Genomic DNA, 19,808 nt, shown 5'->3' with positions numbered 1-19,808 from the left:
CCTCTTCCCCAACACACCAGAGTGATAGCAAAAGTGCCTTCGTAGCTAGAACACACAAGGCCAGACTGGACACTAAATGCCTACGGCCCTGCATCTTTGAGAGAGGAAGTGAAATTCTAAAATGGGTCCACTGGGCACTCTTTTCTCCTGAAATTCCTGAATTCTCCTGCTGTGAAAAAAATATCTGGGGAATGCTGTTTCTGAAGGGACTGGAGAAGAATGGTCAGTGTTCCCCAGCAAAAAGCTCTGTCATACTGGGAAGGATGTACAAAACGGGCTTCTGATTAGAGCACGGGGAGAACCTCATGTCAGTTATGACAGCGATTCCAGTCACAGTGAGGTCCGTACTCTCAGGAGGTGCAAACAAGAGTCAGTCATCAGAGAGCCAATGGGGGAGGGAAGTGTCATTCAATAATTCCTTAAAGAAAAAAGAAAAAAAAAAAAAAACCCAAAACATTCATGTTTCCTATTGGCAATTGCCACCCCGCCACCACCACAATTCTACTTTAACATTATGTTCCACATTTTATTTTGTTTTCAAGTTACATTTCAAGCAAAGGTCATCTTTTTTTTTTTCTCCACAACATCTCATAATTCCTTGATAAAGCACAGCATATACCATAAACCACTTCCAAGCAGATCTCAAGTCTCCAGCTATTGGCTTTGGTTTATTGATGAATGAAATTCTCAGCTCTGCTGACAGGGACGAGACACACACAACTTAGTCCCTCGAGTGGAGATCCAGTCACAGAGAGAGCACCCTCGTGTTTCTCGGTCTGGGAGCTGACTAAAATCGACACGGTACAAGTCTATCAGCATAGCTGTCACGTGGCTGCTGAGAATCCCGGAGGAGAGGACCCTGGGGCCTACAGTAGGCTCGGCCGAGAAGAGGGCCTTTGACACGTCTCACGTGCTGCCCAGCTCTCCCAATCCCAGAGACCGTGCAGAGTTCAAATCCTGTGTCTGGGTACTGACAGGATAGTGAGTATCTTAGAAAGATGTGGAGGAGTCACGCTTCCTATTGCATCTTCCAGAGTGGCATTGTATGTGGGTCCTTTTAGGGTTAGCTCGTGACAGTCTGTGGACCTGCCCCAACGGGTACACAAAGACAAGCACAATCAGAGCTGAGCTCCCCCCTTAAAAGCCAAACACCTACATCTAAGGAGGAGGCTCTCCTACCTGAGAGCCCCTGCCCTAAATGGGTTCCCATGGTGGAAACCCTCTGGTCTTAAGGTTAGTTACAGGGCAGCCATGTAGGGTAAGGCTGGCTGTAGGTGACGGGAGGATGGGCAATGTAATAGTTGTTGAAGTTGCCATCGCTGACGTAAGGAGCTGGCTGGTAGTAGCAGGTGACGTTGGTGGCGCTGGGAATGATGTTCTGCTCCGCCAGCACACGCAGGGCCAGGAGGGAGATGAGGTTCAGGGTCTGCCTGCGCTCGTGCCCCATGAGGCACACTGTGCTTTCGTTCACCACCCGGCGGAGAATCATGAGGTAGTCATACTTGCTTCTCTCTTCTTCGGCGAAGTGGTTCTGGAGGTAGGTCTCCAGCTTCCTCTGCTGTTCCAGGATGTCTGGGAAGTCGATGAAGAACCTGGAGCACATGTAGCGCTCCAGGGTCTTGATCTCCTCCTGGTCTGCGGGCCTGAAGTCACGCACGAGGAGGTTGCTGTACTTCAGCAGGCCCCCGCCTCGGATTTCCTCGGGGTTCTTGGTGGCGATCAGCCTGTTCTGGAGATGCTCAAAGGCTTCCTCGAAATCCCCGTACACACTCTCCCCGATCACCGTGGGGTGGAAATGCTCGGAGATGGGGTTGCTGGAGCAGTCATAGAAGAAAAGCAGAGAATCGAGGATGATCTGGAACGAGTCCACGCTGAACTCGAACTGACGCCGGATGGAGTCGACAAACTTGAGCTCCACGTTCCTCCCGTTCTTGTTGGAGAGGGAGATGAGGCTCCAGCGGTCGGCGTCCGTGCACACCTTCACCAGCTTCTGCACGTACGCCTCCTTCAGGGTGACGGGGCTGATCTTGAGCTTGCTCACGCCCTCAGGCAGGAAGTTCAGCAGGGAGCACAGAACCACGTCTCTCACCAGCTGAAATTCCGCCTCTGTGGGGAGAGCCACGTGGAAGATCAGATCCAGGTCTTTGCACCCCAAGCCGTTGTCTTTGACCAGCACGTGGCCAGCGGCGGAGCCGTTCAGCCGGACGTCCTGCACCCTGATGCTAGCCTCCTCTAGCCGGCCACGGACAGTCTGCACGATGTCCTTCAGGGTGATCTCCAGGGTTGGGAAGTTGCCCCGCCCGTGGATGGGCACCACCTCAGTCAGGACCTCGTGCAGCCGGCTGACCTGGTCCCAGGTGAGCACGCTGAAGGACTCGGAGTCCTTGGCACTGCTGCCCTCCTCCGCCATCCTGGGGGATGTTCTGGTCAGGGGAGCTGAAAAGGAAAGAAACAATCGTTAGGATTCACATGGGCAAGGCCTTGACTTATCTCTGAACAACTCCCTGTAACACACCTGAGAACACTCTCAGCATGGCCGTGAGCATATTCACGCACCGAGCATGGCACCCAAGGCTCAAGCTTCCCTCTACACGCCTTGCTAGGTGGGCTCCCTAGCTGCTGCTGGTGTGCGCCAAGCGTGTGGGGGAGGGCGGGGTGGCCTGCTCCATGTGAAGGCCAGCAGACAAACCGTGTTTTACTAGTTTTCTCTAGTTTCTACAGAAGCTGTTTCTGCTTTTAGCTCCCTACCTAGATCTTGAACTGGTGGATACCTAAACCCTAATACCCAGTGCAACACACACACACACACACTCTCTCTCTCTCTCTCTCTCTCTCTCTCTCTCTCTCTCTCTCTCACATAGACACATTCACACACTCTCACACAAATACACAGGTATATTACACTCTCACATACACACATTTTCTCACGTACACAAACACACTCACATCCACAGGCATATACATACAAACGCACACAACCATATACAACCACTCAAACACACATACACACCCAATCACACACACACACACACACACAAACATACACACGTACACATATTCACACCCACATCCATATACATGAATGCTTACAAACACATACACACAAATATATACTCATATACACACATAAACTCACACACATACTCATACACATGTATAAACACACACTCATACATGTATACACTCTCACAGACTCACGCACACATATACTCTCACACACACTCTCATATACATATATACTCACACACTCTCTCACATGTACACCCACACACTCATACATTCTCTCACACACAAACACAAACATGCATACACATACAAACATCACACAGAAACATACATACACACACATTAACACATACACTCTCACACACGTAAAAACACACATATACAGAGGCATGCACATACACAAAAACACACAAACACACACACACTCTCAGTCACACTCACATGCATGCACAGACACACACACATGCACACCACTGCTCCGTTTGCTCCCCAGCAGACTACATCTCAGCTCTAGAAGATAACCACTTCCTTTTTACATATGGCCACAGTCTGTCCTACAACAAATACTGCGTCACCCGGAGAGAGCGGAGCCCTGAGGACACCCTTCTGCAAGGAAGCAAGCAAGGCCTCGGGGCAGGTGAACTCCCAGAGGCCTTCCTCAGAAGAGCCCCCTCAAGCTCCGAAGGGCAACAAAGCGAGCACCAGCAGGGAAAGAAAGCACGTCTCACACTTCACACGCTGGAGCCACAAAGATTCCCAGATAACTGTGTACGTGTGTGTGTGTGTGTGTGTGTAACATGCTGGGGACTGAAGCCTGGGCTTTGAGCGAGCTGGCCAAGTGCCTAGCGCTGAGCTGTACTCTCACCTAGTAACCGGAAAGCATGGCTCACTTTGAAAGAGATGAAAATGATGGAGCGCCTGAAATCCCAACACATAGAAGCACATATTGGGATCTTCGAGACCCAAAGTGGAAGTGTGGATCAGGCGTAGCCTAGAGAGACACAGAAGCTGAAACGGGGAGTCCTGTGCAGTCTTCCGATGCCACCACAGACAGCTTCCACCCTGCAAAAGCCACGGGCAGACAGCGTTCACCAACCCCATGCCCACTGCTGGGAAGCTGCTGCTCTTTAGTGCACATCAGCGCACTCTCCTTGGGCTCCAGCATGGATTCCAAGTCTGCCTTGGTCCAGGCATTTGTGGCTGTAACAGTGCCAGGGTACCACCGGTCATGTGGAGATGAGCTTCTACGGTTCCACACCACAGAGACTGCTGACAGCACAAGATGCCAGCTCAGGGAGGTGTGCGGTTTACACAACCCTTGTGGAAGAGAGCAAATACGGCCTGTAGACCAAAGAGCGGCTGTCCGTCTGTTGGGGCCAACAGGAAAGCCACAGAAGTGTACACTTCTGGAGAGGGGGACACAGATCACAAAGCCATGGTGAGCTGTGGCTACAACAACAGAGTGGAGGACAGCAGTGGCTAGAAATGGCAACCATCTGGGGGTGACAGCCCCTTGGGCCAGCCCAGTAACACAGGAGTCGGGGACTGTTAATTCGCTCAGCTGGAATCGGCCAGCCTAGCCCAGGATCAAAGCAGGCTCTGGTGGGCTTGGAGCTGAATGCCGCCCTGCTTGCTATAGAAGAGCATTCGTCAAGAGAGAGATGAAAGCACCTTAAAAACTCCGCGGCTATTTAGATCACCCTGGCGTGGCCCGCCTTGGCCACTGACAGCAAGCACAGCCTGTGACACACACCTAACATCTATTGTGGCGTTTGCCTTCCAGCCGGATTTGAAACAGCTGGGTTCTCTTTTCTCCGTGCTCACTGCTCGTTTGGTGGTTCTTTGTCTCCTCTTTTTTAATGACCAGTATACAGTAGACTTATGACTGAAGAGATGCAACTGTTTTCAGGAACGTGTTCTGGTCTGAGCCTTGTTTTGAGGCACGACGGGAGGAGGCTAGACCACCTGCAGTCTGACCACCTCCCGTCAGGCGCTGGCCTGAGTTGCTACCCAGTCTCCACCTGTTACACTTCCAAGGCTCACGTCTTTGACACGTCTGGGGGGGTCACAATGCAATCAACAAATGAGATTTAAGAAACAATATTGAGAAAGTTTCTAAAAAGACCCCTAGTAATGTCATAGCACGGGGTAGCTGTAGGAAAGGCCTTTGATTCAGGACAAAGAAGAAAAACTGCCAAAAGGGAAAAGAAAAAAAAAAAAAAAGCTATGTGGTGTTGACGTCAGAACTGTTCTGGAATATGTCAGAAGAGCTACCTGGGACCGCGGGGAATCCAGGAGCCATTAACTCTTTCCTTTGGGGTAAAACGTTCATGCAGCCTTACATTGGCAGCAGATTCAAAGTTAAAACCTATGCTACACTCAGTCTCTGCAAGGTTCACGAGAGAGCAGGGGCAGAAATAGCCAGAAATGTCTGATAATGGAAAGGAGGTATATCAGCCTGTAAGAGAGGAAAAAAGAGCAATGAAAATGCAAACAAGATTATCAGCACAAAAGGACAAGTTGTTGGGACAGAAGTTTCTAAATATGAAAAACAAATACATATGAGGCTTACTATAGAGAAGGAAGCATTTCGGAACAGTAAAGGAAATCAGGCATGGGGCTCACGCCTAGGCTCCCAGCACGTAAGAGGCAGAGATAGAGACCCCAATGCAAACAGATGAATAAGCAAGCAAGCAAACAAAAAAAGTCCAACCCGTAAATAGAAACAAATGGTGCTGAAGAAAAGAGAAAAAAAAAAAAAAAAAGAACACCTTGATGATTAATCTATATATTTTTTAAAGCTGGCTCCATATCTCCTGCTAAACTAAGATCTACTTGGTTGGATCGGGGACTAATGACTAAGGTCTAATTCAGTGGTTCTCAGCCTCCCTGATGCTGTGACCCTTTAATACAGTTCCTCACGTTGTGGTGGCTCCCAACCATAAATTATTTTGTTGCTGCTTCATAACTGTAATTTTGCTACTGTTCTCAACCATAATTAAATATCTGTGTTTTCTGGGTGTCTTAGGCGACCCCGGTGTAAGGGTCATTTGACTCTTGAAAGGGGTTGCGACCCACAGGCTGAGAGCCATTATCTAGTTGGTTAGGTGAAGACTAAAAAGAAGTTTAGAAGGGACAGGGCGGGGGGGGGGGGACCAGACACACAGACGGACTAGAATTTCCATATAAATTCACACAGTAGGAAAGCCTTTAAACCTTCCAGAACCACTGAAAACCAGGCACAAAAACAGACCGGATTAGCTACATAAAAGTAAAAATGTTTACATGGAAGAAAACATGCAGAAGGCATAAGTAAGAAACCAGTTACAACTTTAGGCCAAGTATTCATTTCCTTAATAAGTAAGAAATAATAAATACAAGACCCCCCAAAAAAGAAAGGGGACACACATGGAATGTTTGGCCTCACTGCTCAGAGGATGGACAACCTAAGACCGAAGGAGCAGATTTTCACCCACCTGGTTGTGGTGGCATCCTACCCTTGCAATGCCCTCTTTCTGATTACTCACTACAGTTACAAGAACTTTTTTTCTTTTTTTTTTTTTTTTTTTGGAAGGCTTTTAGAAATTCAAGATTCTTATGTTGGCATCTTTCATACCAACTTCTTTGGATATAAATATGGAGAGTGAAGTAAACTTCGGGGGGAAAAATGGGACATGGGTTGATGCCCAATTCATAATATAGTTTTAAGTCTCCAATTTACCATAATTTGGGTATGGCAGGGCTGAGCTGAGGCATGTCTACATTCATAAGCAATGCTATGAAGCCTCTACCTCATTAGAAAAGGGTAAGTTAGTAGGCTATTTGGGGGAGTGCTGCTGTTGGAAAGACGGCTTCGTGACCAAGAGTGTGTGGCGCTCTTGCAGAGGAGCTGAGTCTGCACACTAGCACCCATCCTGAGTGGCTCACAACCTTCTGTAAGCCAGGCTCCAGGGGATACAATGCCTGTTCTGGTTCCCAAGGTGGCTACACTCACACGCACAGACCCACACACAGACACATGCATAAACACGATTAAAAATGAATAAAATTTGAAACATTGAGAAAGATATTTATAACTACTGTTGAAGTGCAAATGGTTTTAAATATCAAAAGTGTTACTAAATATTAAAGTATTACTTTAATGTTGGTTTTACAAGAATAAGGGCAATTTACAGCCCTTGGCGCTTAGATAACACGCCAGCCCTTAGTTTAACACTTTCAGTGTTAATCAACACTTATGTAATCTCCATTTAAAGGAATCACATGGAGCAAACCTGCTCCGCTCATCAAAGGCTGTGGTTAATCTCGTTAGCAGAATTAACACAACAGTGGCTAGGAAACAAATTAACCTGAAGCCCAGGGGATTCAAAGCAATGTTTGAGGAGTGTATCTCCTGTGGTTTTCACAGGGGAAGTCAGCAAAGATGGGCACGGAACTGGTCACTAGTTTGAAAAGCCAGACACTTCTATGAGCCAGGATGGTCAGATCCTACTAAGTTCACAGAATTTGTTTTTAAATAAGTTTTTATTTTATTTTGTGTGTATGGGTGTTCTGCCTGCACGTACGTCTATACATCACCATGTACGCAATGCCAAAGACGGCTGGAAAGGGCTCAAGTCCCTGAAACTGGAGCCACAGATGGCTGTGAGCTTCCATGAGGGTGCTCGGACTCAAACCCAGATCCTCTGGAAGAAGAGCCAGTGCTCTTAACTGCTGAGCCATCTCTCCATCCCCATAATATTTTTGACAGTATGATTACTGGCGAACAATTGTCACAGGGACTCCTGGATTCCTGGGCTGCAGCAGCAGAGAAGGAAACGTGCACTGAGAGAAAATGGGTTTGCGGCGATGGTGGCAGGCGTGGAGGAGATAACCTATTCCAGAGGGTCAGACCAAGCTCCCTGAGGTCAAGGTAGATGCTCCACCTGCTGCCGTGTGCCTTGCTGCCGTGGGCAGAGCTGTGAAAGGGAGGCAGGTGCCTGAGATAGGGATAAGGCCACTGAGGACATAGAAGGCACCTGCACCAAGTCCTTTTGGGTTCCTGGTCACTGGGCACGGAAAGTGGCCCCAAGAGTTTTTGTGTGTGGAGAGATGTGTCTATAAAGTCAAGGAAGGTTTTTCCAAGCTCAGGTATTTAACATCAAAGTTGTAGAACAGGCCAGACCGTGATGGCGCAAGCCTTTGATCCCAGCACTCGGGAGGCAGGAGGATCTCCGAGAGCTGGAGGCCAGTCCGATCTACAGAACGAATTACAGGACAGCTAGGGCTACACAGAGAAACCCCGTTTCAAAAAAAAAAAAAAAAAAACAAAGTGGTAGAATTGGTTGTCTGGAAGGCTTCCGGGAAACCGAGGCTGGAACTGAAGCTCTCTCATTAGAGCCCATCATCCATTCTAGAGGGAACTGAGCAACACCCTTTTCTGGCTCTCGTAGGTTTAAGAATAAAAAAATAAAAAAAGCATTCTCTTGGTAGCAAGACTCCCTTTTACTGTTCCTGAATGCTGCCTTTAAGAAAGTGCGCATCTTCCTAATTAAGCCTTTCAGGTCGGGCTAAGAGCCACCCACGGGCAAAACCTGGGCACAGACCTGAGGCTTCTAAGTGAAATGTGTGCATGGAACAAAGACACCTGCGCCAGGGGGATGGGTCCTTCCTGTATACTTTGCACACACTCTTCTTCCCTGTGTGCAGGAGGACTCCAGGGGCAGAGAGACTGTCGTGAAATGATTCTGAATAGCTTTTACCACAGCCCATGCTGCCTCTCACCTCCATGAGCCAAGACAGAGACCACCACACAGATCAGGCTTATTTCTCAGTCATTATAAAGCACAGGGTAAACACGTGTGCAAGCAAGGGAAATAACACACAGCAGAAACCACTGCAATCACAAGCCAAACTTCCCCCAGCCCCAGTTTAAATAGTGTATTCATACAAGAGCCCAGGGCCTCCTTCCCGGAGCCAAGGTCCTAATTCTTGGAACCGCTGACTCCTCCGTCAGGTCCAAGGGGCCCTTGAGGGCAGGAGGTTGGGGGACACCAGGAAACACAGGTCAACAGCCCACAAGCGCACTAGAGAACCTCTTCTTATTGCTACTCGGACAAACATTTCTAAAACAAAAATTTACTGGTCCCAAGCAGAAACAAAACTTCAAGCTGCCTTCTGCTGACTCTGACCTTGTCTCCTCCCATCCCATGGCCTTCTGTTGAAAGGGTCACGCTTTTGTGCCTGCTTTTGTGCCAGCTTTAGACCCAAAGGACTCCAGAGGCTTAGAGGGGGCTTCCACGGAGGCCCTGGAAATAGATTAGGGGCCACCATGTCTGGGAAGTCCCACTTCTCAAAGGGACTGCACACCTGGGCATTTCAGAACAAGAATCCTCTAGTTCTCCCCACATCCTTTTCCCACGGGGGACCGTCTCTCCATTCTGCAGAAGCGCCAGCCAGGTACAGATGAAGGCAGTCTTCTGCAGAGGCTTTGCCTAACAGTGGCCACCACAGCTGTGGCCAGAGGACAAGAGCTGCACCTGGAACGTTCAGCCAGGCAAGTTTGTCATGTCCCAGGCAGGCAAGCAGGACAGTGATGGCAGGGTTCTAGCCACATCTGACCACCTGGTTGCCATCAAAGCAGCACGGGGCACGCCTGGTGGCTCAGCGGGTCAAGGCACCAAGCCCAATGACCAAAGACCCGCACGGTGCAAGAAAAGAACTGATTCCCAAAAAGCCACCCTCTGATCTCTGACATGTGTGCTGTACACTAAATTAACATTTAAGAGCCTTTAAGATGCCTAAAAAGGAGATGTCATTTCCCCTCATTTCAGGGGAGGACACTGCAGAACCAAGAGGATACTCACACTGTCTACTGTCCAAGGACACTCTCCCGGTATGTGGTAGGAATGCGACTGAGGAGGCTTCTTATCCCTTGCAGGTGGGTAGCTGTGGTGTATTACAGGGTGAGAGAGACCTTTAAGAACTAGTTGTTCCCGTGGCCATGTGAAGGAGGTGGCACTAAGCAGAAGGAACAGAAAAGAAAGCACAAAGCTGTTTTAATCAGGTGGTGGCAGAGGATTCTGGCCCCTGGAGTAAGGCAAGGCCAGATGGCAGGTGTTAAGGGCTGGGAAGACACATGTAGAACTTATGGAACAGCTTTCGGGACAGGAACCGCTCCCCCATAGTCATGCCGACGTCAGGATATACCAGCCTCATGGAGCTACCAGAATGAGAATAGGAAGGATGGGAATGGCAATGTTAATGCTTCGGAGAAGATGGCCTAAGATCCCAACTTGGAGGGTGCTCTGAGACACTGGCCAAGTTGGTGTGGGGTGATGTTAGAGATAGCAAGTTCAGAAGAACAGAGAAGCCAGGGGCGGAAGGAGCCAGCCAATCGGATGGCCTGAAAAGCACTGAGAAGCTGCAGCAATGGCAGACCAGATCTGTCAGAAGTGAGCATCACCCACAAAAGAAACAACCAATAGCTGACTGGGAGATCAGGAGTGTTGGTCCAAGAGAAAGCAACAGAATCAAAGAGACCTTCTCCACAGACGAGAGGGCAAACCCACCAGGAGCTGCTGAGCCAAGGGAGGTATAGCACAGAGAGTTACCAGCCTCCCAAGGGCTAGCCTGGGACATAACTGGAATCAGAAGCAGCCTAGGACAGACCACAAGGGCCCAATCTCAGATGAGAAATCTCTGTCACTTCCTACACATCCATACTGCTTGACTTGAGATTCTTTCACCTGAAGGAAAAGAGCCAGAACCCAAGCCCACGTGTGTGTGTGCACTTTTGTGTCTACTAAGTGCTCTACTAAGTTAGATGCACCCCCAAGATGCAGCCAAGTACTTTGAATGACATCTAAAGCCAGCAGCTGAGAGGTGAAGCACAAACTGGTTTCAACAGGGCTGACGTGAATTTAGCCTTCTGAAGAGATGTACACCCTTTGTCCTTGCATTCCCGGAACTAGGAAGGCCAGGAGTTATCTAGGGCCTAGGGGAAGCACTGGAGAAGCCCTTAGTCTCTTGGCCTCCAGCCCCTCACCACAGCCGGGGCCCCCAAAAGGGAGGAGTCACATTCTGAAGTCTACTCTACATCCCCCAAACACATTTAGAAACTTCAGCCAACAGAGACACTTGGATCTCTGGGTCTGTCTGAGAGAGCCTCTCCACAGAGGTTTAACTGAGGTGGCAAACAGCCCCCCCCCAATGTTGGCAGCGTCTCCCCACAGGCTGGGTCTGGGACTAAATGAAGAGAAGAAGGGAAGAAGCAGTGTCCCCCGTGCCCCCCTCCACTCTCTGCTTTCTGACTGAGAGAGAGCTGCCTCTCTCTCCTGCCACTGTGCCCTCCCTGCCATGATGACTGTACCTTAAAGCCGTGAGCCACAATAAACCCTTAGGTCAGGTATGTTTCACAACCACAAAGAATTAACACAGTCCTGTTTGCATCTAACCCACCCAAATGCCCACACTCCCTTCTACCTCAGCTCACAGTAGCTGTCCCTGACCAGAAAACTGTTCCCAGAGAAAACACATCCAAGTCACTGAAGACACTGGCCTTCACAGATGTCTTTTTCTCACTTTCAGCCCCCACCACATTCAGCCGGAGGCCTCAGTTTATTTTCTCAGGGTTATCAGTGGCCTTTTCGCAAAGATGTTTACCAAAGGCAAAAAGTTTCGTCAGATTCCCACGGCAGACTCCTGAGGTACAGAAAGGGGGGTTGCCTGCTATTCCCCAAGCTTCCAGAGTCTGGGAGATTCTCACTCCCCTACTGATACCAACACCCAGTGGTTATCTCTAACTGGGCCCTGTCCAGACACTACCTGAACATGAAAACAGAAAGCTACTTCCCACCTTTCAAAATAGGATGCCTCAGCAAGTGTGGGTGGAGAGATAACATTGGAAGGAGTCATGCTGGGCAGGACAGAATCAAAACACTGGGGCAGATACTCAAAAGGCATGGCTGAAAGTGCAAATGCTTAAGAGAATATCCTGAAGTCACTGCAAATGGAAATATTAACAGTGTCAGGATGCAGCTGGCAGCTAGGCAGAAAACCCTGAGTTGCCTCCCCCGGCAAGGTGTCAGCACCTGACTATACAAATTCTACAAATAGCAATTGTTGCTCTATCATACATTTCTACAGGTCTGAAAGCACACAAAGGGCTCCCCGAACAGAGCCAGCCCTTTTTGTTTTAGAGGCGGACTGGTCTGAGACAAAACCAGGCTCCTAGAGAGGAGACTGTTTAAGAAGGACCAAGTCAGGTTTATTTCAAAGGTTCTATTTACCATCCAGCTCTCTAGCTCAGAGCTTTGAAAATTTCTCAGCAGTCTAAAACAAAAACTTCAGCCAGTTAAAGGAGGCTATGAGTCCTGTTTAGGCACTCCTGGCATTGCTGGGTCTTATCAGGAAAGGGACCAGTGACACTCAGCTCTTAGATGCTGCACTTATCAGGGTAAGGCAGGTATACACACCCCATTCATGAACGTCTAAGCACAAGCAGGCCTCAGTTTCAGTGCTGATGGCAAGTACACATGCCGTCCATTCAAGTTAGGGGACAGATCTCTAAGCACAAGAACGAATGGAGAGAAACATGTTAAACTTAAATACTCACGTGTATTTGTTTGTGTGTGTGTGTGTGTGTCACGTGGAGAAATAAAACCACAGCACAATAATGACACTGACACCAACTTTCTAAGACACACTGTCCTACCAGTATAGAGGCCCGTAAGCCGTGACTCCACCTCACCAGCTGACTGCCGACGGACTGTCACTAGAGATCACCAGCATGGCTGCCCACAGCTATTGACACTAGAGAGCTCCCAAACATCTTCGCCTTGATAGCTCACTCCTCTTGCATGTTTGTTCAAATTTGTAATTGTTGGCAAATTTTAACAGTTCATAAAAATCAGCCCTGGTCCCTGACCAATGTCAGATTTCACCTGTATTTCTTTCCAGCTATTCTGTAAGGAAAAAAAACCACTAAGGCAAGAGCAAGAAGGAGGAGGGGGACTCGGTCTTTTGGCATCAGGTCTGCCTTGCAGGATGAGTGCTCAGCAGTAAGTCAGTGTGATGACTGAACTTGTTCAGATACCCAAGTGCCTGCGGTGTCGTAAGCACTCCCTTAGGATTCCGTGAGCGGAAGCAGGAGGCAGCGCTCCCTGCCCACACAGAGCTTGCAGCCTGCACACAACTCTCCAGTGCCTCTCACACACGTGGAATCAGGATCTGAGAGTAGAATATTTTTGCACATCTGCACCACCCACTACAGTAGCCACAAGCCGTTTAGCTCTTGAACACTTGAAAGGTTAAACTGAAGTGCACGGTGTATGCAAAATCCACCTTGGACGTCAGGGACTCGATGTGAAGGAAGGATAGGAGATATCTCTTTTGTGTGCGTTTGCACTGACTATTTGACATAGTGAGCTAAACAGACAAAGAGATCTATCACTTAGATGAACTTTACCAGGCTTTTGTTCCCATGTGTCTGGGACAGCAATGATTCTGTCTGTCCTATGGATGCCTACAAAGACATGAAAGCCTCAAGGAGTCTGCCACAGTCTGCCAGGATCAGCGCCCAGGTGTCCCCCGAGTGAAAGGCAGCCTACAAGGCAAGGAGGTAAGCAGAAAGTCTACAGCAGTCTGGGAAGTGACACCGCAGCAGCAGGCTGGCTTCCCAGACAAGCCATCCCGAGCAAACACCCGTGGGTGTTGACTCTTTCCTCTAAATCCCCATTCCCCCATGACAGTACCGTGGCCTCAGGCAGCCGCAGAGTCCTGCTGTCGATCTCGGACTATGACAAGCAGGGGCAGGGATCGTCACAGCGCACAGGGGGGCCAGGGCTCACAGCCAGGCCAGGTAAGAGGTACCTGACCTCATCCTGTAAGGCTAAGTGTGGACACTAAACGAGGGATATAGATGGGATGAGGGGATGGTTATGAAGCCTGGATAATTTTTTTTTCACTCAGTTTTTGTGACAGGAGCCAAATGTGGAAACAATGGGGGACTTCTAAAACAGCAACACCCCCTTTGGTTCAATATTACAATTTTTAAATTAAAATAAAAACAAGAAAATGTGCAAAAGAAAACTATAACATACTAGACCAGAGAGATAAGGCAGCCCTCTCAAAGAAAAAAAAGATAAGCCAGAGCCTGCACAGGGGTCCCAAAGACATTTGAAAAAAGGCCAGTGGGGAGTGGGTTGTGTTCAATTTTTTTTCTCCAAATATCGAAGTCTGTACTGTGCAGAGCAAAGTAGGACAGCATGGGAGGGCAAGGAAAGCATCAGAAATAACAATCTTAAGAGGAATGCTGAGTCCTCAGGGATAGGCAGGTCCCTGGGAGCTTGCTCCACTGCTCCAGGCACACAGGACAGAGCACTGGCTAGAGACAGTGAGGCTGTCATCTAGCTTTTGCCTACCGTCCCTTAAACCAGGTCAGCGATGACAGCGGGAAACACATACACAAACCCAAAAAGAAAGAGTCAGCAGGGCAAGCAGCTGAGTGAGCGAGCTGGGCTGGGAGAACAGTGCCTGGGAGGACCGGGAGGGTGGAGTCGCTCAGGGGGCGGGGCTAGAAGCTGGCCCGGTTTAGGAGTTTCAGCTGTTGATCAATTTGCAGCTCCAAACCTACACTTCTGAGCCTTCGCTGAAGACCTAGAAACCATCCAGCCTTTTAAACCAGGCGCTTCTGATGCAGAAAGCTCCATCTGGTACCTTGTTCCCACAGGACACCTACTTCAGGCCTGCTTCCTTCTCTGTCAGAAACTGCCCGCAGCCCCCTATCCCGCCTGCCCCCGCCCCCGGCAGAATGTGCGTTCACGTGATAGGAGCCTGTCTGCACCCAAAAGCCATGCATGCACTCTCTAGGCAAGGGTGAGGCCTCTACAGAGACCACAAATACCACTTTTCTGGGGTCCACGTGCAGGAGGGTTGAGACAACTGAGAAAAACAAGTTCTTTAAGCACATCATAAAGCCAGGCCAGCTTCTTTCCCCTCCAAAGCTCTTCCACAGGCCTTTCACATACCATTCCCTTGGCCTCCCCAGCACCTGGCACCAAACACCACGTAGGCAGCCCTTTCCAACTCAACCACCATTATCCAAGAGAAAAGCACCACACAGTTTAATGACCCACAGTGGAAAATGCTCTGAAACCACAGAACATCCTTACACACAGAGCTGCTTCATGTCAGTAATTACTTCTTTGTATTAAGGGTTTTCTCCCCCTTCTTGTTCCAAAAAGTTCTGCAAACACTTCAAGAACAAGCTACGAGGGCCCAGCTGTACAGAATATTAATGTGAAACAGTTCATAAGATTCCCTTACACACTTCTGTAAAGAAGCTTTCTATAATCACTTATATTTCAAAAAAAAAGCCCCCTTTTAATGAATGCATCCAACCAAAAGGTTAATAGCAGGAGAATCCTTAGGTCCAAAAAAACGAAGGGGTCAGCTTTACTGTTGTCTCAAGTAGCTTTAAGGCTACATGAGGCCTTCTTTAAATATGGAGGCGTTGGTGTTATCATAATACAACTTCATCAGCTACATCAAAACACTGAGACGTGGAGCATCTTCTCATATCGAGAAAAAGCAATGGACTAGGCTTCATCCAACAAACACCTCAGATTCTGCCTCACTCCCTAGTAACCTCCACACATTGAGACAGACAGACAGACAGAGAAAGAGAGACAGAGTGTGTTGTGTGTTGGTTCACAGACAGGAAGGAGATAAGAAAATCCCCAAATCAGCTTAACTTTTAACAACACATCTCTGGCCTCTGCAGCTTTTCTTAGTAATACAGGCAAAGTGATCTAACACAGGCTGCCCTTCTTCCATGGCTAGCTCTAGAATAGCACATCAAAGAAAGATGACAACAAGGTACTACTTAGTGGGTGGAGCTGGAAAGAAAGAAAAGAAGGAAAGAAAGAGGGAGAGAAGAAGAGAAGGAGGGAGGGGAGGGAAGGAGGAAGGGAGGGGAGGGAAGGAGGGAGGGAGGGGAGGGAAGGAGGGAGGGGAGGGAGGGGAGGGAAGGAGGGGAAGGAGGGGAGGGAGGGGAGGGAGGGGAGGGAGGGAGGGAAGAAAAGATTCAATGCACCTTTCCAACTTTGTAGCAGGTGAGCCTAGCTAATAGTACAACAGGGCACAACAGAGCACTTTCAAATTGCCTTCATTGCGGAGCGGTTCCTGGCCTTTCCAGTAGGCAGTACGAGACACATATAATCTGCCTGGCCTTGAACACTGGGGGATGCAGGCTAAGGGTGTGCCTGACTGGGAGCCCATTGGAGTTGGTGGATGCGGGTGGCTGGAGGTCGGGCCGAAAGCGGGTAACTATACTTGCAGCATTGCTGAAAAAAAGCTGAAGAGTGAAACCCGTGGCACTCAACTCACACTCACTCAGACCAACAGGCCAAGAGCCAAGTCTTTCCCTTCGGAGTTCACAAACTTAATCTCTACATACAAGGTAGGTATTATGGGAGGAAGTCAAACTAAAGAGTGTGACTGTTTGTTCTAGGTGCACACACTAAAGTTACTCATAAAATTAGGAACCTTTCTTTTGGCAACAGTCTAGGGATCACTGAGCAACCCCCCACGATTTAATAACAGTAACTGTCCCAGTATCCTGTGCAGATACTGGGAAAATTATTCCAAACATCAAAATCTTCCTTCTAAAAGCCCCTAACATGTGTGTGCTCCAAAACCAGGGTATCTCTTCAGAGACAAGGTTTCAGCCATCTGATCAGGGATACTAAAGCATTCCATCTCCACAAACAAGAATGGCAAAGGACAGAACCACCGCTGGTCCCGCTGCAGCCCGGAGACAAAAGTTTCTGCTCCACACCCTTCAGCTGCGGGGTAAAATATGGAAAAACAATCACACCTCTGCACGGTAAAATTCTTAGTAAGCTCTCCTACCACCCTCTTGGCTTCCTGGCTCACTTATTGCCTTGCCAAGCAAATTATACTGGGAGTTGTTAAGAGCCAGCAATGGCCACCCTCACCCTCCTTCCCAGGGTAGCAGGGGCAGCTGGGAGTCTAATTTAGGAGGATCTGACCATCTTAACTTTATTTCCAGAATACCAAACTCATCGCAATCCAAATAATTACATACATAGCTATTCTTTATAAATCAGTAAACCTAGTAAGTCCTTCGTTGTAAGCACTTTGACCTCAAACTGAGGGAGAAGGGGCTTAAGACTAGGAACTTAATGTCGGATTTCTCCACATTTAAAGGGAGAGAAGGGAGAGAAAAGGGGCCGAGACCACCTAGGTCTGAAAATCGACACCGGTGGAAGTTCTGCGTTCTGGAAAAACCAACTAGGCATTTCCTCACCAGCCCTCCATGGCTTTGAGGTCGCCCGCCCCGTCTGAACTTAGATGCGAGGGCTACCAGCTGGCACTGCAGGTCCCCCAACTCCCTCCCATCCCACCCTCTTCTCCGACTGCGCTAAAGGGGTCCCCTGTCCGCGACGCTCCCGGCAGACGCGCCTCTAATCCACCAAGAGCACCGCTATCAGAGTCAACTGACTGCACGGCTTTTAGCCCACGCGGTAAGCAACTTTCGATCCCCAAAGCGGAGGAAGCAGGTTTCCCAGTCGCCGTATTCTCGAGAAGTTTCCGAGAGACGCGCAACTTCGATCATTTGGCCGCACGAGTTGTCCACAGTCCCAGAAGAGAGAAATATCTGGGCCGCCATCCTGGGCACGGAGCCCGGGAAGCTGCCCTCCCCTCTTCTGCCAGGCTCTAGCCCCGGACCGCTGCGTCTTCATCTGCGCCGCCAAAACCGCGGGGTTCAAAATCGCCCCGGTTCCGGTCTCGGTGTGCGCGCCTCAGGGGCGCAGCTCAGAGCCGGAGAACCTGCTCCGAGCGGGGCAGGGGCCACCCCGACTCCCGCCGCCGGGCCAGCAGGAACTAACTAGCCTAAGTTTCCCAGACCCGCCACCACCTCCGGAAAGTTCGCGCTCCTCCACGGCGGGAAGCCTGCGCTGCAGACGCGTGAGCGGGGCGGGCCCTGACACCTGCCGGCATCTCCCCTCCATCCCCGGGGCACCTCCCCGGGCTCTGGCCGGACGGACCCCGGAGTGGCCATGCGCGGCTCCCCCCGGGCCGCAGCAGCATCCTCACACCTGAGCAGGCGGGGAGCACGGACTCACCTGCGCGCTGGAAGAGGAGGTGAGAAAGGCAGGGAGTTGGCGTCGGCGGCCCCCAGCAGGAGCAGCGCGGTGACTACGGCCCCCAGACGGCTGCGGCGAGTGAGCGGTCCGGCCGCCGCCCCCTCCGATCTTAACCGGCCTGACCACTCCCCCGCGCCTCCCCGCCCCTGCCCCCGCCCCGCGGCCGGCCTCCCGGGGGAGCCAGGGCGGGGCGCGCCGGCCGCGGCCCCGCGGGATCCTTGCGCCCCACGCTGACGGCGGGGGCCGGGCGAACGCCGCCCTCTGATTGGCTGCCCGGCTCAATGGTTGCCGAGAGACGAGTAAACCTCCGGCGGCGCAAAGGGGCGGGGTGGCCGGGAGGCAGCATTGCGCATGCGCAGTTCGCGTGGTGCCGAGCCGCCGCCGGACTAACTTTGGAGTTGAGGCACGCTTCCCCTCTGTCCTTGCCGCTCGTCGCTGCGGCTCCCACTTGCCTTCCCTTGCCCTGAGCGTTCTCCCCTCCACCCTGCTTGCTCCCTGGCTGGTGCGCGCGCTTTCTGAGTTTGGAGCGCTCTTCGCCCGAGCGCTCTCTGTTTCCGGGCGCCAAGAGTGGTGTTTGGGAAGTCGGAAATCTCCTAGGTGGGCCCCGGGAACCTCTCTGATTCCTCGAGCAAATTGGCTGGAGGTGAGGTCTTGGGGAACAGGAAGCAGCTGATTCTCCAGCCGCGGGACCACCTGTGTGCAGTTAGCGGACCTGGGAAGCCATCACCGAAGCGCAACGGCTCAGCCCTCAGAATGGCACCGGGCTTTGCGGCTTGTTATCACTTGCAGGCGGCGAACCCCTAGACGCTGCCCTTAATTCCCCTGTACGTAGTTGATTGCTTTGCCTCAGAATTAAGGCTAACAAGTGGCAATCTCCTTCACCGCTTAACTGATCTGTTCAGAAGTGCAAGGAGCTGTTTTGGTTTGGCTTTGGGGTTTTGAGACACTCTCTCCTGAAGCCCAGACAGGCCTCTAAGCAGTCTTGGCCGGCCTTTAACTGATCCTCTCTGTGCACCCTCCTCCCAGCTGCTGGAATTGCAAGCGTGGGTCATACCACATCCAGCTTTGCCAAATGACTTAACCTAATCTCCGTAAGCTTCTATTTTCTTTTTCTCATATGTAGGATGGGAGTAAGGATGGGATTACTGTGAGGTCAGTATTAGGAAAGTAGGTGTTAATCATGCAATGCTTGATATAAAGTGCATGCCAAGTGCTAGGTAATAAACACTTATTGAGATTCCTTTGACCCTCTACTGGGTACTGGGGGCAAGGTGGCTTCCTGAATCAGTGGTCTCCGCTGCTCTCTTATCACCCCCGCCTAGCCTGGATGCCCTGCAGTGTCTGCGAGGCTATCAAGAGTTCTCATGTACATGCTTTCTCTGGTGGGGGAGAGGAATTCCCAGAAACTGTAACAGTAGAAAACATCAGTGTGGGAACTGACATGTTCTTGAATGCAAGTTCAGGATATACGGTCAGTTCTGTTGTTGATAATGTGAGCACCATCAGGGTTCATAGTGTCTGTTATTGTGTGCAAAATGATGGGTGTGTGTATGTCCCCACAGAGCTGTCACCGAGAACATTTCCAGGTTATCCACAGCCACTGCCACTCAGTGTCTTACAGGGCTGCCAAGATTAAGATCTCAGTCTTCC

General features: G+C 50.2%; 1 protein-coding gene across 2 annotated transcripts; it reads right to left on the bottom strand.

Moving 5' to 3' along the window:
• Window positions 1-512: 512 nt before the first annotated feature.
• Tent5c (terminal nucleotidyltransferase 5C) lies at window positions 513-18,255 on the bottom strand. Of its 2 annotated transcripts, XM_060392980.1 has the most exons (3): window positions 18,138-18,255; window positions 9,852-10,005; window positions 513-2,436 (listed from the first exon to the last, which is right to left on the bottom strand). In XM_060392980.1, exon 3 carries the CDS (start codon window positions 2,408-2,410, stop codon window positions 1,235-1,237), a length of 1,176 nt encoding a protein of 391 aa, XP_060248963.1. In that variant the 5' UTR covers window positions 2,411-2,436; window positions 9,852-10,005; window positions 18,138-18,255; the 3' UTR covers window positions 513-1,234. The 2 variants fall into 2 exon arrangements, with proteins under 2 accessions (XP_060248963.1, XP_021519639.1); XM_021663964.2 differs by lacking the exon at window positions 9,852-10,005 and having other exon boundaries at window positions 18,138-18,249.
• Window positions 18,256-19,808: the final 1,553 nt, after the last annotated feature.

This window comes from Meriones unguiculatus, chromosome 10 (assembly GCF_030254825.1).
Source record: "Meriones unguiculatus strain TT.TT164.6M chromosome 10, Bangor_MerUng_6.1, whole genome shotgun sequence".
NCBI classification, from domain to species: domain Eukaryota; kingdom Metazoa; phylum Chordata; class Mammalia; order Rodentia; family Muridae; genus Meriones; species Meriones unguiculatus.
Note: the sequence above shows the minus strand (reverse complement) of the source record. Positions and strands in the feature narration are given on the sequence as shown.